The sequence below is a fragment of the Hippocampus guttulatus genome, chromosome 4 (assembly GCF_054856545.1).
Source record: "Hippocampus guttulatus isolate MCC_2025c chromosome 4, RoL_Hgut_1.0, whole genome shotgun sequence".
Taxonomy (NCBI): Eukaryota; Metazoa; Chordata; class Actinopteri; order Syngnathiformes; family Syngnathidae; genus Hippocampus; species Hippocampus guttulatus.
This window is the reverse complement of record NC_141264.1, coordinates 16,836,884-16,856,621: the sequence shown is the minus strand read 5'-3', so window position 1 is coordinate 16,856,621 and position 19,738 is coordinate 16,836,884. Positions and strand designations below refer to the sequence as shown.

At 42.9% G+C, this 19,738-nt stretch overlaps 1 protein-coding gene across 2 annotated transcripts in view; it reads left to right on the top strand.

The window, feature by feature from the left end:
• Positions 1-19,738, top strand: part of reln (reelin) — a 90,219-nt gene that overhangs the window by 14,613 nt on the left and 55,868 nt on the right. For both annotated transcript variants that reach the window (XM_086109449.1, XM_086109447.1), the window contains exon 2: positions 7,791-7,898. In XM_086109449.1, coding sequence (XP_085965575.1) covers positions 7,791-7,898 — 108 coding nt within the window. The remainder of the gene's footprint in view (positions 1-7,790; positions 7,899-19,738) is intronic.

Here is a 19,738-nt window from a genome sequence, read left to right as displayed (position 1 = left end):
TAATGCTTTCAATTGGAAATGCGGCAGCAGCGATAACTCAAACGACTTGACCGAATTATCCAAAGTCAGGGGAAGGGTGAGATATAATACACAAAACCCCCACACTAGATTTAGTCAGATATCTCTGATGCTTGAATGATGGGAGTTGCTTGAATCTTAATCCAAATTCAAGCACATTTGTTATCAATGAATGTGTACAGTTTGGTGCTGATCCAAATTCCAATAAAGGATTATCGTACCAGAGGTTTGTGCTCAAGTGTTATTCCAGTTTGAATGTACTTTTTACGTGCGGTATTTCCTCATTTGTGCTGAAATGTGAATTTCCACAGAATTTGTACAGGGTTGTGGTTTCATGTCTTAAGCCAATTTGGTCCTTGACTGCGTTTGTGCATTCCTTCCGATTTTTTCTCGCCGTTGCTCATTTAAATTTCTGCAGTATGTGTGTGCCGTATGTATGTATACATATTGATTGTTTGTCTACTGATTTATGTGTCCTTGTGGCTTTTTGCAGTGACTTCGTTATATCTTGTGTAACTGAAGGGTGCATGTCAATCTGGAAATCTGAGGCCGTGTCTTGGTCTGCAGAACACATGGTGTTGATCATGAGCACAGCTCACTCTCCAGTCCTGGCAGTCACCAAGCGACAGAGGGAACAAATCATTGCGTTCCTGAACCCTAATCCAATATAACCATTTGCAACAACCGCTAATGCTGCATATTTTGCTGAAAAATATGCAGATGTTGGGGGGGGGGGGGTTATATGCAGGATATTACTGTCTCAAGTCTCTGATGTTTTGTTGCCGTTTGATTTTACAAGCACTCTGCCCCTAATTCTCATGTCATATCAGCCGGATTTAAAGCGGCCATATTTAGAATTTCTTTTTCTCAATTTTAAACAGTATTGTTGTGTCTTAATAACGTGTCTGTCACACGCTTTTGTCAAAATACCCCAAGGATAAAAAATGTCAACACTGTTTTTCCAGATGTCTTTAAGCCTCCCAGAATGCACCCTGTGCTAAAACTTTGTGAAGACTTAAAAATGAGTGCCCTTAAAGAGTGACCATCCTATTTGAGGCTAATGCTAATCTGTGCTAGTAAAACTCATTTGAGCTCTGCTCGACTTTTGGTTATGGCATCGCTTCAGGCAGCGTAACCCAGGCCTTGATCAAAAGTGGCCAGCTGTGGCACCGGTGAAGAAACTCACGGTATTCTGTAAATTAATTGCACGGTTATGTCACAATCTGACAAAATTCAGAACGCCCCGTTCACAGAAAGATTTTTAGAAATAGTCTCCTCACAAATAATTTACATGGTTGAAAAAATGACACTCTTCACGAGTGGGAAGGCACTCTGACTCGACTATTTGATTACAGACAAGTAACAAGAATATTTTCCAGAATAAGTCCGTTTTAAGCAGAAATGATGGGAACTGTAAAACTTACAAGTGTCTCCTAAATCTTTGGAGCAGAATGATGTTAAACACTTTTGCTGAGTCATGTTACAGATTCAGTTGCACAGCCTTATATGAATGCGGACAGACGCATGCATTTGCATTGTACCACGATGGAGTGTGATTGTGACACATCTTAAGTGTGAAGAACAGGATGCTTGTGACTGAACCGCACGTCTCTGTCTTCACGACTGTCGGAGGGGTGAAGTGAAGCCAAACTAAGGGAGACGGAAACATCGTTAGCCATAAAGTTATCATGCTACGACTCTACATTGAAATCTCTGGCAGCCTTTGTAAAAGCTCCTGTAAACTGCACCCCTGGGAGACACTGTTTGGGGCCTTTCGCATAAGGTGTTTGGATGTGTCGTCATTAAGCAGACCTGTAGAAACTCAGTGTCCAATAGGTTGCCTTTGATCGAATGTCTCACAGCAGATGGCTGTGCCAGCAGGCCACAATGGTGCCAGAAGGTTACGCAATGGAATGATGCTTCTAAGACCTGACTGCATCACTGCATGACGCATTCATTTGCGGGGACACACTTCACACACAGTTCGTTGACAATGTGTTAGATACAGTACATCCATCCTTAATCAAAAAATAATTTTGTGGAAGTTGCTGAAAAAAAACATTTGGGATCCTTTGGTCCTTAATGGTGCCGTGCACAGGTGACTGACAGTTGGAAGCATTTCAGGAAGTTCACAGTGAAGTGGCACCCTGACCCTGCTGCCATGGCCACAGAAACAGATGGATTTGTAGATTCCCCACGGGCCTTGTCTCCATTTCCGGGTCCTCTCTGGGCACGTGTGTGTCTGCCTGTGGGATATGGGTCAGATGGTCAGCTATCTTTATCGAAAGCGTTGCCAAGAAAAGAGCCATTCATTTGGAAACGAAAAGGGTGTTCTCTTGGCTTCTCTTTTTGTGTTTTTTCCGTCTGAGAATATTTGGGTTACTGTGTGGCTTGCTCGTACATTGCGCTCGCAGAACCTTTAGCGCGGCGTCTGCGGTGAAGCTCATGAAAGTGGGTGTGTTTGTACACAACAGCATTAAAAAAGGAACCATTCAGGCCCTGCCAAGCCCGCCAGGGGGACTTCAATGGAAGCAAGCAAGGTGGAGATGTAAATCAGTTCTTCTTACTCTCCAGCGCCGCTCTAATCCTCCGCCATGCTTATTCCTAAGAATGAGCTGATGCCAACAAGCTTTGCCAACCACAGTGGCGAGCAAGCTTTTCAATGCCATCAGAAGACGTTATTGTTGTTTTAACTTGCCAGTGGGCGATGTTAAACAGGAGCCTAAAAATGATAATTTACCCAGCATACAATAATCCATTCACATTAGTAAAGCCTTCTTTGAATATATATATAAATATATATATATACAGTCAAACCTCGTTTTTCCACGTCTCGGTTCTCAACCAATTCAGTTTTCGAGCAAAAATTTAGAGTTTTTTATGCCTCGGATGACGAACAAATTTTGGTTCTCGAACAAACTGAGCCCACTTTAATGCACCACTTGACTCCTCTTGCTTTCCTTACACGAGGAAATGACGCCTCCTCGTCTACCCGAGGAAGTGATGCTTCCCCGTGTTGCTTTCCATTGTGAACAGACAGACGTGTTCAATAAACATTTTTTTTTTTAAAGAGCGTGGTTTCGGTTTTCGAACAATTTCGTTTTTCGAACAGCGTTCTGGAACGGATTATGGACGAAAACCGAGGTTTGACTGTGTGTATATATATATATATATATATATATATATATATATATATATATATATATATATATATATATATATATATATATATTGTTAGTGGATTCAAAAGCACAGCTCTTAGAGATGAGCTGGAATGTACAGTATAATATTTTATGCAATACTCTCTCAAAAGCATCTTTTCAGAAACCTTTTACTGCAGCAATTCGCTTCCAAGTAAGGTCACATATGCACTGAACACAAAAATTAAACATGGGATGAACTTAAAAAAAAAAAAAGTACCGGTAATCCGTCAGATCCAATATTTTAGCTTGGACTCATGTCAATAATTTACTGCAACCCGAAATTTTATACTTGACAGGAAATAATTTTTTAAGGTGCAACAAAGAATAAAGGGTACTGAATTTGCGGAGATTTGTTCTCTTCTGGAGTGTTAATGTGCTGGCTGGTATTTTATGCCATAATATTACTCCTGGTGGTGTTGAAGAAATCAATACATGAGCAGCGGTGTGGTTGTGTGGCACTGTAATGAGGCATACTATATCTTATCTTCAATATTACATGCTGGCTTTGGGCCGTTGGCTCTGCTCTGTGCTGCACTCAAATATAAACTAATGCTTGACCAAGCTGACCAGGATTTATCCATCTCTTGTAGATAATTTATGATTTATCATTTTACTGATATATTAAATGATACCTACACATTTAAAACAGTTCCCAGGTTAGTTTTTTTTTTTTGATAAACGGTTCTTGACAAGCTTCAGTTAAAAGACCAAAAACATAATGGCATTACTCAGTTATAGGTAAAGGTTCTGTCTAATGTTGTTATCTGTCCCCTTTTCTCCGGTGCCGATGGGCTTTCGTTTTTGCATATGTAATCCATAAAAGTTCGACAAGCTGTCAGCTGGGGCTGACAACAAAACAAACAAACAGACAGACATATTCATAGGAATCTTTTGGACTGCAGTACTTCTTATTACTTTTACTTGAGTAATTTGTTGGAAATAACTTTTACTTTAGTACAATTGTGTTTACTCGACCAATTTATGCGATGGGTGGAGTTGCGACAATGGACATGATAAATGTGTTGTTCTATGATCTCTGTCAATTTCCAAGTGACCCACACTTCAAATTGTTCTCAAAGACATCCTGAGTAGACAATGACACTTGGTTACTGTTTTACTCAACATTTATAGTAGGCATCGGCTGTTTGTACCATGTTTAAATGATGAATGGGCAGATATTCACTCCGCATTTTTGGTTGCTTCGACTGAGCCCAGCTACTATTTGGTGAATTCCCCTGCTGCTCCAACACACGCACGTGTGCACGCACGCAACTTGCCTCTCTGTTGAATGAGATTGTTGGCTCCCACTCCTCCATTGTGGCTCCTCATTCCCTTCGGCCAAGTGAGCACTAGTCAAAAATAAAAGTGTGGATGAGAATCATAAAAGCAAGCATCAAAGGCCGCCAGCCTGCGCGTGATTTGTGTGTGTGTGTGTGTGTGTGTGTGTGCGTGTGTGTGTGTGAATAGTAGCCCCTCAAGTAACTGGACTTGATCAGATTGGCTCATTTGATCGGCTGCAAATGTGAGAGGAGTGTTGATGAGGGTATGTGTAAATAATTTAGTTCTTTCATTTGTATTGATCTGGTAGCACTACTCTGTGCAGACATCACCATTTTTTCATAGCTTTCCCCCCCCCCATTTTTTTCCTCAATGGTAACCTTCTGCTCACAGCTGCCCTTATGCCTCCACATCAAACAGAGCAGGTACTCTGCTACATGGGATAGGAAAGTGCAGAAGCTTTTTTTAAATTGCTTTATTGTTGATTTCTCAAATGAGAAATGGGTGATGAAGAAAGGGTGAAAAGAGAGGTGGAAAAATCCTTTCCATGTTTGCAAGTAACACTCTGTGTATGTAAAGACTAATGGAGTGTGTGTAACCTTGGAGGTCAATGGAAATGTAGAGATAAGCGTATTGTGTATATAGAGCCTGGTGAAACCAGGGCTGACACCGTGCATTACATCTATTCTACCACGCCATTAAATACAATATAACATGGCCTTGGATCAATGTTTGTAATGCCAATATGTCTCAGTGCACCATGGATTGCATCTGTTGAATAGATAATGTGTTGTGGGAAGCAAAAATAGTGCAAAAAAATCTAACAAACAAACATGTATACACAGCACAATGAAACTGCTTCCATGAATGAGAAGGCCGTTTTTCCACATTGAATGGATGTTGACTAATAAGATGATGCTGTTGCCAAGCAAAATAGACCGCGCTTGTCTTTGTGCTACTCATTTCGATAACCAGTCGGACTTCATTCAGACCAGACTGAGAGAGAGATTTGAGAAAGACCTCATAAAGTAATGGAGCAAAATCTGAAGTTGTGACTGAAAAGTTCATAATTGATGACACAAAAGGTATATTACAAATACCAGCTACAAGTAATACTAGTCTTCTCTGCCGCACCATCATGTACTCCTGGAAGGATTCATCGGAGATCATTGCCGCTCTTCATAGCACCCATCCTGATGTCTTTCAGGTGTTAAAAATTGATCCTCTTGAGCTTGAGAAAGAGAACAAGAAATCACACTGAGCCAGGCCAGGTGGGAGGTTGCTCAAACGCATTGCTTTCTTGACCAAAAACGGTAAGATGCTCAGGGTACAGTGAGCAGGCGCGTTGATGAAGCAGCTGCAACTTCTGCCATAGCTCTCTTCTTGTCGCGCACTGAACAAAGCTGTTGATTTTCTGCCCAGCATTAAAGAGGACAACTTGTAGTTGGGGTTTGAAATATAGTCTTGGTGACACCGGACCTGGAAAACTACTTCGTATATTAATATGCTCTCATGTGTGACTGTGAATAGTGTGGAATATCAGCTTAGGTAAACAAGGCTTGAAAGAAGTTGTTTTGCATGTCGAAACATGTTGCAGCGTCACCCGAGTCAATAATCATCATCTACATCATATTTTCTGGTATTTTAGAAAAAGAAATATGTAATTTTGAAAAATAAATACCCTTGAAGTAGAATGTACTTGTTTTTTTTTCTTCCAAATACAGGACATATGAGCTCTAGCGTCAATAATATATGAGGACAGAAGAAGAAAAGAATGAGCTGTGAGCTAAATTATTGAGGCTTTCATATGAAGGAGCGATGAGCTGAAGTCTACTCTTAAAAAAAAGGACAGAGCACATTAGATGTTCACAAAAACACAGGACACACATTCAGACCGGCACTCGCATATACAAACATTAGGCGCCTTGTGTGTGGCAAGTCTTAATGGAGTCGGCCAGACGCACAGACAGGCGGGCAGGGTGGGAGACTGGGCCACACAGTCTGCTCTGCCTGGGAGCACACATCCAAACTCAGCAAGCCTCAGAAGAAGCACCCTGAGAGCAAGCGAACATGTTGCCATTCAAAAACTGAAAACATGTCGACGCCGCGGGCATTGCTGCATTTTCTTATTCCCCGAAATGCAGAGGGGGATTCCAGAGTCCGTCACTGTTTGTTTTTCACTCCTCCTTTTGTAAAATGTATTTTTTAGGAGCGGGTTCTTCTTGAGGCCAGACTTCTCCCCCGTGTTCGGCTCCGTCTGGCTGGAAGCCGTCCAGCGGCGGCGCTGCCGGCTCTGTGGTCCCATCACTCAGGGTCTTTGTTTACAGGGTGGATCAATAGTTAACTTACGCGATGCTGTAGATCTCCACCGTTGAATAACAGACCTCTGGCAAATTTCTGCCCTGATGCCGTTTGTGGTGACCCGAAATGACTGCAACCCGAGCTTGACGATCAGGGTCACCGCCAATTAGCTGTAGTCTGTGTTGTTGGTCTTAGGTAGTGACCAAAGCATTTTTGTTTGTCTTGTTTCAAGAAAGAAACCTGAGTTATTAATAAGAGGATTTTTTTTGTCTATATGAAAACATGTATCCACTAAACAGTAATTCGTTTTTTTGGAGCCTAACCCTAATCTGAATTTGTTTTTGCGGAGGTATGTGTAGTTGGGATGAGCTGCGTTGGCTATGTAAAGTTTGCTATTGCATAACCAACTCATTAAATCATCAAAGAGGAGGCCCTTGAGAAAGGACAATAGAGTCCCTCCATTTTTGAATTGAAGGACATTTTGGGTTCTTAAAGTTCCAATGATGATGTTGACCTATAATTAGAACTGTGTCACACTTCACTTCTTAAGTACCAAATCACTTCACGTAGCTCCCAAATAGCAGGCCTTGAAAACTTGGAGCATTGATAATCAAAGGATAGAAACAACAACAACAACAAAAAAATCTATGATCAAACTGAATCTTACTCTTCTGTTTGATGAAAACTACGGTACAAGGCAGACTGTGTGTTCAAGTGTGTGCGTTTTCACACCTGCAGTCATATTTTGTTTTCCTCTCCCGCATTATTTTATTCAGTAGAAATTTTACCTTGTTGACGTGTGCTCATTATCAGCAGGATTTACAATCCCTGATCAGGAAACAAGTTAACTCTATCACGTCTACATCACACATCTAAACAGCTACACTGTGTAATCCGTTAACACAGCCTGAGATGTTTTATCAGTACAATATCAATGAAAAATTGGAATTTAGAACAAACCAAAATAACGCAATGCTCTTTTCTCCCCAGTGACCATCTCTACCAGTGTGTCATTCGACGGGCTGTTGGTGACGGGCCTCTACACCTCCACACCCGTCCAGTCTGCTCCCATCCCGGCGCCGGCAGCTTTTGGCTTCGGTAAGTCTGAGATTAAACCCGCAGTGTGACATCCTCACTTGTGATCGGAGGGCCAACGTAAGCGCTTCATTGCATGCTCAACTTAGCAGACCCTCACCAATGACTGAAATGATGAAGTTTCACAGGGTGCACGACCCAGCTCACTGATTCACATCCGTTCCCAGAATGAGGAGAAGACCACTTCCTCGCCTCGTATTGTGACAGGCTATGATATAAGAGTGGGAAAACCAAAGGAGTTTTGTGTCATCTCTGGGAGGGAGAAAGCAGGTTAAGAAGACTTGAGAGTTGAAGCACAGTGTACTAGCGGTTAGCATAGCTGTTTCACGGTTGGGAGGTTGCAGGTTTGAATCTCCACGTGTCCTGTGTCTTGAGGATGTGATACATGGAAAAAAATAACTACCACACTAGCAAAAAAAGAAATGTGTCTGAAAAGGGGGAACAGGTCAAATAATGAAAAAAAAGAAAAGAAAAAAAGATTAGTCCTAAATCAGACCTTATAAGAGATACTAGCACTACGTTGGTGAGGGTTTTTTGGTTTTCTTTCTTTCTGTACAGTAATTGAAAACAGTTCGTGGTACAAAGAAATTCAAGACTGCTGCGGTAACACATATGGTTCATTGTTATAACAAATTGTTCCAATAATACGTTCCATATTTGGACGATAACTCATTTTGTAAAACAAGATTACCAGACCAGTCTACTACAACATGCGGACAAAATATTTGTCATGATGGCTGAGAGCAGTCAGCATTCTCATTTGATGGTGTTGAGGTCAAGAGTCTGAAGTTCTTCCACACTAAGCTCATTCTAACAGGCCTTCTTATCGACCTTGCCCATTCACACTCGGAGAGACAAAAAAAAACCTTCCCCAAACAGTCCAACCAAAAATCAGTGACAAAGAATAAGGCTTTGGTGAGATATGCAGAATTAAAACAAATCAGAACGTTACCTTGATTGATTGATCAATTATTTTTTTTCTGACTGAACGGATACTCTGACTTTCATACACCTGGCCCAGTCCAACTGTATTTTTGTCAATTCTCCACCAACAATGATGGAAGACTGAAAAGTGCAAAGCGTAGTCTGCCATGATCGCTAAATCAGCTTGGAAAAGTGTGTGGGATTTTCGATCACGTGTTCACTTCATATACGACAATGTTTTCTACATTTAGTCTTGGGGATAAATGTACTTTAAATGTATATACGTAGCCAAGATGTAGCTGAGTTAAAGCCCACCTTGACCTATTTCTAGACAAACAAAGAGAATGTTCAGTCTGTCAAGTGTGAATAGATGCAGCCCTTGCGCGCATTGGAGATTTCTTGAGGCCATTTGACCAACAATGAAGAAGTCCTTGGAGAAGAAGCCGACTGGCCCAGAATAGCTGCTCGGCCGGCTCCTCTCACCCAGAGGCTTATTTTAACTCTGGCAAGTGCAATGTCTAATTTTTCGGAGATGCAATGTAACACCTTCACTCACTTAAAAAAAATGAGTGCCTGGCAATAGCCTATAAAGCTGCATTTCCAAAACCCTGTTACAATTATTATTTTTTACTCTATTTCATTACATGGGTGGGTGGGGGGGGCTTTCAGCTGTGTGCAATTTGAGTATGTGCCACATCTGGACGGAAAAAAACAAACAAACAAGTCTCCTCATAGACAATGCTTCATCAGTTTGCTTGAAGAAAGTTTCTGATGTTTAAGAGAGCCGGAGACTCTTTGAAGCTCAAGATGTGGACCAGCACTATCATGATTTGCATTGTTGTTGTGACAAGGATGTGAGGGGCCCGAGAGGGTCGTCCAGGTCAACAAAGGAGTTTTATAATGCTGATGTTAGTGTCTAGCGTCTCGGAAGGGGTGTGGCTCTAATCCCTCTTAACTGAGGCATGTGATGAACAAAGCTACACACATACAGAGACGTGCACACAGAATTCAATCAAGAAATGCACATGCACACACACTCCAGCTGTGAACATCTGTTCGAGAGGCGAATGGCAGGCGAGCATGTGGCTGACAGATGTATCGGTGCAGGAAGCAGCATGAAGCTTTGGACACGGCGACTGAAACATCTTTGCACCAGCATCATTTATCCGTGTCCTATTTTATGGTCTGACTATTATTTGTAAACGTATTACATCCTTTTATAACAATGTTAGAGACACCTTTAACATCCAATGACACCTCAAGTGGAAAATAGTTGCATTTGTGGTTCGCACGCATGCCTCATAGTCGAGAGGCTGGCTTCGTACATTACAAAAACATGCATGTGAGGTTGAGTGAATACTTGAAATTGTCCGTAGGTGTTAATGTGAGTGTGAATGGTCGTTTTACATTCATATTATATGATGATGACCAGTCCAGAGTGCAACCTTCCTCTCGCCCAATCACAGCTGGGGATGGGCTCCAGCACGTCCGCGACCCAAGTGCACACTCCAACCGCAAAGGGTGAATGAATATTCAGTACGAGGGCCGACTTGGGACAATTTCATTGGTCCGTTGTGACGTGTTTGGTAATTGCATTGCTCAGATGTGACAACACTAAAGTAAATCTAGTGACAGCTTGAAGCTCGCCAGTCAAAATTTATCGATAAACTGCATTACATTAAAAGCGGCAGGGTTCAAAGTGTCGGGGGAAAAAAGTAGCGGCCTATCGTCCGGAAAATATGGCAGTTAAATTCCTATCACTTATGACTGATACCCAACATAGCTGAAAATTGGAACAAAAATATCAGAAACACATTTCAGTATAGTTCGAGACAATTGTCAAGTCATGTCAAGTCAAGTCAACTGTATTTATAGAGCACTTTCAAACAGCCATCGCTGCATACAAAGTGCTGCACATGGAGCAATTTAACATGCACAATAAACAGTAAGACAAATCGGTAATAAAGGCGGTAGAAAGCACCAAACAGTAAAACCAAGAACAAATCTAAGTCATGCTGAGACGAATGCCAAAGAATACAAGTATACAATTGTAAAGTAAAAACGTCAATAGTAAATTGTTAGTGTCATAGATATTTCTGACACTGGTCTTAGATTGGATTTCATTCACTTATGTACCGAAAAATGTGGCCAGTGAGTGTAGCGTGCAGCAAACAAGGCATTATGGATGTTTCAACAGACGAGAAAGGGTGTGTGGAGGTTTGTGTTAGACAGTTGTTTAGTGGTTGGTGTGGTCAGACGAGCCTGTAATTCCCCAGTTCACTGTGTCACTCTTACTCAAACTCATTAAACCAGCACCATGTTGCAATGCTCTTGTTCGGTGTGCCTTTTATGTGGATTATTGGCGGGTGGTTGGGGGTGGGCTGTGTATGTCACATCCAGACGCCACAGCATGGAGGGAGTGAAAGGGAACATTTTATTGGCTTTCTTTCATTCTGAATAACAAGGCCCTTCACACTGCATTTGTAATAAAAGTGTGAGGCTTTGGGGGGGCTGACGTTTTACTGCATCAGAGCTCCTCAACACCCACTCATTGTCAAATTAGCTCAGTGGCGCAATTGGGCTGTTAGTCAGGGTAATGGGAATAATGTCACATTTGCTACTTAGAGCTTGGAGATTCACCACGAGCCGCTGGGTGGCTCACCGCAGAATTTTTAGGCTGCCGTTATTACTCAGCTATGGCGAGTGCGCAATCAGCCAAACTGGAGAAAAAAACATTGTTTGTAGGAGCCAGACGTGGTTAAGAAAGAAGTGGTGTAGAATGACTTAGGTTTTTTTTTTTTTTTAAATATACCACCTCATAAAATCGCCTGACACCGCAGTGGAACTGTTTCAGTGTGGTATTTGGGGCATTTTACAATCATAACATGCACTTGTAATGTGGGTTAGTGTATAAATTGATTCATTTTGGTCTGTTCTACTGAGCATTGGAGATGCTGTCTCAAGAGCGACGTCAGTGCGGCCTGAGTCAACTGCTGGAGAATTCCGACTGCTCCATGTTTTTCCCCCTTTTGACATTTATTCCATTTAGAGCTCTTTGTTTCCATTCCAGCCGTTTGGCTTTCCCAAACGGAATTCACGCAGTCTTCAAACCGTTTTCGATGAAGGACAACAGCAAACTGCCCTTCTTTTTATGCATCTGCGTTTTACACACCAGTTAGTTGAAGTGCTATACTACATTGATGAGATGATTAAACCCCAGAGGCAGGATTCTTGATGGAAATAATATCTCGTGGTCTAGTTGCTGCTGTAATGGCCAAATGTTTTCTATCACGTTTAAAAAAAAAAAACGCTCTTGTAAAAGTCTCCCTCAACGTTGAAATTATGGGGATGAACCAAAGTCTTGATTGCAGAGGCCCAAAATTGATGAGCAAACAAGCCAAGCAAAGTGGTGAGATTAAAGTGAAGGCAATGAGTGCAGTGTGTGTGTGTGTTTGTGTGTGGGTGGGTGGGTGGGGGGATCGATTTGGACAAAGAGTGAATGAAAAGTGGCAAACGGCGAGCGATGAGAAGCAGAGAGTAAGGAGGGGAATGAGAGAGAGCGGATGGGAGCATGATGGAATGGTGTTCCATAACACCCGGTATCTGCGTGGCTGATTGGTGTTGCCGTGCCGATGCGAAGCTTCTCGGAACACGGTCACTGATGGATGGCTCATTCATGGGGTGATGTTTATTTTGTTATTAATTTGCATATTTGTATGCATTTGCGGCACTGCTCTTCTTTTCCAGCAAGGGCCAGTCCTCATCTCAGTATGATGGAACTGGCTGACTGACAAACCGACAGCTTAGTGACAGGGACATTCAGCCCCCAGTCTGTCCTCATGACGGATGGCCTCCTGCTCACGCACGAGCTATTAGAGATGAATTTCGGCTGCACCTTGACCTGTGGAGGAGGGGACAACTAGCGTGTGTGTGGTCAAAATTGCAATCATTCTGCATGAAAACACGCACAGAAACATAGACCGGCTCACTTTCCTATTACAGTGAACCTCAGTTTCCCATTTAAACTTATTATAGCACTTATGAAAGTCTTCCTTAACACTTGTTCTCACTCTTGATGTCAAGAAATTGGAGAGTGTTGTTTGGCATCACCTTGAGGATATCAGAAGACTCTCTCACAGTTCTTCAAATAAGGCAAAGTGTTTTTGCCTCAAGCTGTTGTTTTACTCCCATTTGAGGTTTGCTGTAAAACAGACACCCAAAACAAAAGAGTAGGAAATGCTGCCACCAAAAGTCTGCTAGCTTAATGCTAACAACTACTGTCATGCAAAACACCATAGACAGGCTAACAGAAATTCGTGTAGATGTTACCCATAAATAATAATTATAAAGACTCAAACTGCTGTTTTAACACACAGGGAGTAGCAACACATACAATGATGGCTTGAGATTTGAGTGACAGAAATTTTTTCGAGCTATTCCTGATACGAGCTGTGGATCAGTTGCTGGTTTTTGCCAATCTCGGCTGAAGGCTACTATCAAACCTAACATAAAACAAACAGACTTACACGTTGCATATTTCAAGCAACCACAATGCCTCCACTGCCTTAATGCTAACATAAAATGGAAAAGTCAATAGGCACACCAACTAACAATTCGCATCTGTGTTGGCAGTGTTGACTGAAAAGGACATCAAAGATGCTCAGGGCTCAGGCAAAGACTAATCACAGATCACCTTGAGAACGTGACATGACCAAACTCTTAAACAGTTGAGTTGTGATTGGTCATGACCTGAGCCCTGAGCATCCCCCTTGAGATGGATAAAACCAAACAAACAAACAAACAAACAAACAAACAAACAGGTGCATTTTGCTCCTTAATCCATATTCCACAAACACACTTATTAATCACAATGTCGTGTTTAGACACATGAGGCAACATAATTATTGGAAAGAACAGTGGCTTGACCTCCCCTTAAAAAAAATGTCACTGTATATGCAATCATGTTTTTAAATTGCAGTTTCCACCGTCATCCATCTTATGACTGAAGGTCGGCTGTCTTCGCCCACTCACCAGCCGAGCCCGATTGAATGTCGCCTGATGAGCGATGGCGGCTCGTCATGTCGCTATTTACGCAAACGCACTCACAATGCTGAACAGAGCACCGACCTATTCTCACCCGCATCTCCCCTGAGAGTGCAAGTGTGTTTCCTCATACCCAACATACCACTCTTACAAATACACTTCTCATCATGTAGCTCCCTGCTGAGTGTGTGTGTGTGTGTGTGTGTGTGTGTGTGTGTGTGCGTGCATGTGCAGGGAAAGGAGGAATGCTGTAGTGAAAGGGTGGTGCGGGGCGAAGGAAGGGGTGAGGGAAGGCGCTCCCATGAGGGAGAGAAGCTGTCAGTCCCTGGGAGACTTCAAACACGTTGCATCCCTGTGATCAGCCTGCTTCCTGGTTCTCTGCTGACAGCTCCCTGACTGCGCCACTTACGCTTGCTCAGACACACACACTCTCACCACCGCAAGAGCCTCCGCACGCTCTAACTTATCTATTCACTCCGCAACACATCCTCACATTCAAGATGCACACATTTGCTCTGACACCCTTCATTACAATAACCTTGAACGCCGACACCAGTTCTTAAGAGTCCCAAACTGTTGATGCTTGGCTAGTAGGTGAAAAGAAGGGAAGTGAGCTGGTGCTGGCAGCAGCAGCAGCTGGAGCAGAAGTGGTGAGGATGTTAATCATTATGATGATGACTTAGCCATTACTTTTTGCCCGCTCAGAGCTGCGACGTCGCAAGGTGCACGGCTCCTCGTGACGGATTCATTAGTGTAGAAGATGAAATGAGTTGTCAGGAACAGGGCTTTATTTGTGCTCTCTGACGCACAAACTTGCCTCAGAGAGCGAGTGGAGATCAACTGGGACGGCTGGCCTCCTCCTCATGAGTCTTCTTTCCGTCTCCTTCACAATGACAAGAGGCTAAAAACAGGTTGCTCAACATTGGGCTCCTCCTCTGAATCCCAAGGACGCTTGGGTGATGATGCATCACAAGCCAAGTCCGTCCGTGTGCTAAGCTCCCCAGCCTGAGAGTTAAAAGCAAACGCACCTTCAAAGAATTCAGAAAACTGTCTCCATGATTAATTCAAGCGATATCAAGAGCAGAGTCGAGACCAGCGCATTAGCAATGGCCATACCTCCCAGCAGAATAGTTCGTTCCTCTCAGGTGAGATGGAGGTACACCTTTCACTTTCCCCCGCTGTTCACTGGACCTTCATTAGATGTGCTTGTCTTTGGTCCTGCGTGTTTGACCACAAACATGTATAAACCTTATAATACGTAAGCACATTTTAAGCTTTGCTGTGGTTCCTGCATGCAAACAAGACAGAATGGCGGCCTGTGATAGATTTCAAAGCAGCGTGCATCTGTGTACTGGCCATTTTCTAATATGTATTATTCCATTTCATTTTTTTCCCCCCGTGTTGGAAAGCAGTAGGCGTAGGCCGTTGCTCCAATGTGTGGTCTCACTTGAACTGGAGTTATTTTCTGCCACGCCGAGAGATTGGTTCCATGCCAGAAATCAGGAGCGGTAGAAATATAGATGGCATTTGAGTTCGAGACTGGTATTTCTGTGCACACAACCGGGTTTGCGTCAGTTCCAGCACAAGAGGCGAGTTGACTTTGAAGTGTGTCTTCTGTGGTGTCATGTTCCATACCTCCACATGCACCTTTCAAAATGAGTAGGCAGCTGTGGGCTCAGCGTGCAAACGCAGGAAAAGTGATTTTTCAAAGCCTTCTCGGCCTCTGAGCACTATTCATATTTAAAGTTCCCTTGCAGGGCGTGTTAAAGGAGTTGAAATGCTTTCTGCTGCATGATGAAGAGGATGTGTAGTGATTCTACAGATTTCTTCTTTCCAAAAGGACTTGATCGAATCTCTCCGTCCACTCTTTTAAAGCCTCAAAGATCCCCTCTGCCACCCAGATTCAATCTGACCCATATTTGACAGGAAAAAAAGTTCTTAACCTCCTCTGTTTTTTGCTCTCCTCCGGAACCAGACTCTGGTCATCATTAGTCCTCTGCCTCTCAGCTCCAAACCTCGTCTATATTCACAATAAATCACGCTAAAACGCAATTAGTATGTCACATGCATGATGCGAAGCAAGGGCGACATGCTTTGCTTCCCGTTGGCTTTGCACTGGCCCTTCACCTGTCGCCGTGGGTGTCGCTCATTCCCAACATGTATGTCAGCACACTGCCCGCAAGAACGCAGCCCCACCAGTTTGTTTATTTGCCGTCTGGCGCCGCACGGACGCGGGTGCTAGAAATTAGCACAAGTCAAATCAGATTAATTAATCCCCGGCTCAAACTATTAGTTCAGGAGTCGTGTTGAATTAAAAATCAAATTAACCTCGGCGCCTGCCGGTAAAGCTGCTGTGATGTGTGCCTGCCAAGCCACGGTGACACACATCCACAGAAGGCTCATGGCTGTCACTGATGGATGGACATGTAGCGGGACGGAGAGGGAAAAGTGGGTGCACAAGGACAAACGGAATGGCAACTTGGTGACTTTGCCACACCGTGTGGAAAGTTTCTCCTCGGGCTCACAGTTGGCCGACGTCCCATGGTTGTGCGTCCGCAGGCACCGGTCAGTCCACCAGCACCAAGTCTAACATGGCCTTTCAGTCGGTCCCACTCCACCCTGATGAATAATATAACACTCTCATCTTGCGCTTGACCTGGTCCAATTTAATAGTAGACTTCTGTACATAATAAAATCAGAGTGTGAGCTAAGATGATGGCAGTTAAAGTTCGTTAAAACTACTAACCTCACTGTTTGAGGGAGCAACAGTCCACCATGTTCTTACATTTGCAAAGCTTCCTGATCGAAATGTCAACTTTCCGCTTTCAGCTTCTACCATTACATGCCGTAGAACTAATGCTTGTAAAATGTTGCATTGGAACATCTGAAGTGGGACTCAATCCCTTCTGGGACACCGGTCAACTCGCCTTTATAAACCTTTTTATTAACTGCGCAGGCATTGTTGTAAGTAACGTTGCCAACTGCCATTCAAGTGTTTGGACCGAGAATCTGGGAGATCACTTGACGTGCTCTGGAGATGATTCATATGAACGACTATTTTCAACTCACTTTCTGATTGATGTTCTCTCCATTCTATTAATAATATTGTTGACTGAGCCATATTTTGCATAATGTGTGCTGTACGTTGAGCAGCCAGGGCAGATGCTGTTCTGTCAGCACACGGTCAATTGCCGGTTCTTTGATGACATTTTTTCCCCCCATCCATGCTTTTACTGTTGCCCTTCTGTGGCGGCTTCAATTAACAGAGATGTGCTAAAATCTTTGGACATGATCTGAGGTCTTGCGTGACATTTTCGCGGTTTTCTTGCAGCCCACCAAATCTTGGTGATCAGACGTCAATATTTTCATTACTGTTTACCGAGCAGTAAATGCGGCACGCTTGTGTATCTAGTTGCATGAACACATAGAAATATACAGTACATAATATATGTGCATGCGTGTTTGAGAAATGCCCTGTGAGATGGATGGTAATGGCTGCACATTAAGGTGAAAGTGTCATTCATCAAACAGGGTGCAGCTCCAAAACAACACTTTGTTTCATTCAGAACAACATTAATTTCAATGATGACACATTCAGGTGGAATATTATTAAGCCTCGCTGTGCTCCATTCATCATTTATGCTTGTAAGACTCTTGAAACATGCTCAGTGCTGCTTGTGTAGTCTATACTTTTTACTCTGGTGTTGTTTGCTATTTGACATTTTGAGAAAACTTGAAAAGGCTCATTGATGTGTGTAAGTGTGTTATAACTGTGTACTAGCTGTGAGACATGCAGGCCTAAATAAAATTATTGAATTAGAGTATTGTCCTTTCAAAATATGTGTGTATGTTAGGACAAAAGAACATTTTCACATCTTTTTATGCCTTTAAAGGAAATTGGTGGAAAACATTCAATTGTGCACAGTCAGCATCTCACCCCCAGGTGTCCCTTTCTCTTGCCCCTCCACTCACATTTTCCCACAATATGCTATACCCTTTCTTTTGCCGACCACTGGCATCTTTCACTACCCACATTAATGCACAGCTTCTTCCTGGCCATCTCCGCGGTACAAACATAGATGGATGCCAGTCCCGGCCAATGGCGGAGCGCAGTCAAGTTCACAGCCATGAGACGAAAGACTGGTTGAATGCATCACAACACACAAAGCCATACACGTATCACATTGGCTCATTCAGCAGCACAAAAGCGTACGGGGACCCTACTGGAGCTGCCAGGGCTTGTGTGATGTATCATTTAATGTCACCATTGTGTGGCCTTGTCTTCATGTTGACAGACACCTTCTGCCTCCATGTTGGCAGATTCCCATACATCCACGGCCCTTTTATATATATCGGAATGCTCCAGCAGCTTTTAAAGACTATCCCATTAATTAAGAGTTGTTTACGGGCAGGTCTGTGTTCCTGGGATATTTTTTATTTTTTTTTAGAGATGTTATCAAGTGAGAGTATTGCATGGGCACGCATCATAAACACACTAAGTGACCTTGGAGCACAAGATACATACATTTGCATCATAAAGATCAATCTGGGACTTTAAAATTAACCTCTCACTGTTAAAGGAAGGAGCGATTTTTGTAAAAAGAAAAACTTAAATGATCTGATCTGCTCACTGCACATTTAACAGGAGCTAATTAGAATGAGAAATACTTTTGAACTCCAGCATGAATAGATATTAGCTCCGAGCCAGATGCGGAATGCAGCTTACTCTATAAATAGGATTTGTGCCCACCAATTTGAAGGGTGCTTTTCTCTAACTGTGATTTCTAGTGCCAATGCGCTGGCACCTGCTGTCCTTGCAGTGTGAAGTCAGTGCCAGGATGGGCAACCAATCGTCCATCTGCTCCATCGGAAGATTCTCACTCCATTTAGTTGACTTGATTTGTGATTTGACGCTTGGCTGTGGAAAGCGGTGGCTGTTAGCTTTGCATCGTGAGAAGGCGGCGGGGGCAGACTGATGAAAATGCTGTGTCACAAAAGACAGATGCCAAAGAGGACAAAGACTGATGCGAATTTGCTGAAAGTGTTGACATATTTAAGTGAATGTACGTCCACTTAGGGGAGAAAAATGTGCAGACATCTGAAGACACCGGTGAGCACATTGCAACTACGTTGTTGACCACAATTAGTAGTAGATATTAGCACAGGGAGAAACAAATGCCACAATAATTGCCCACATTCCTCTAGAAATGAGCTCATTTTCATGTCTTTGGAGTGAATTCAAGCATGTAATTGTACATATTTATGAAAGATTGGTCCATAGCCAGGTGCACTGCGGCCGCGAGGAGGTCATATCCTTTTGCCATTAATCACTACCGGCAGCTCATGACCTGCACGGGAAAACAGTGTTGCTTTTTTTTTTTTTTGGATTGTGCCTAGCCTACTAATATTTGCATGTGTGCTAGTTGACTGAAAAAACGTGTGTCTGATAACCGAGCAAGATGGTCTTGTGGCGAGCTGCTTGTGGAGTCCTGCTTGTCCAGGGAAACTAAGACAACAAGTATTATATAAAATGAAATTTATTTAAGAAATACATAACGTATATTTGTGTCAGTTGCTACAAAGTTTGAACAAACTTCAATGTTGATCACTACTAAATTACATTTGCTTGGGTCCTTCATTTGAAAGAACTATAAAGATTCTTAATCTTTCAAGATTTTCAAAGTTCTTCACAATTCCAAAGTGACAATGAACATTTCATTATGTTTTCTCTCTGGCCTAAGTGTTAGCAATGTGTGCGTGTGTGTGTGGGGGGGGGGGGGGGGCACACGAACGATCATGGGTGGGGGGGGGGGGGCTGTCTCCCAGTGTTTCCGCTGTCAAGACTCTAGTGCCCGACAAGCGCACCACATTTAAAG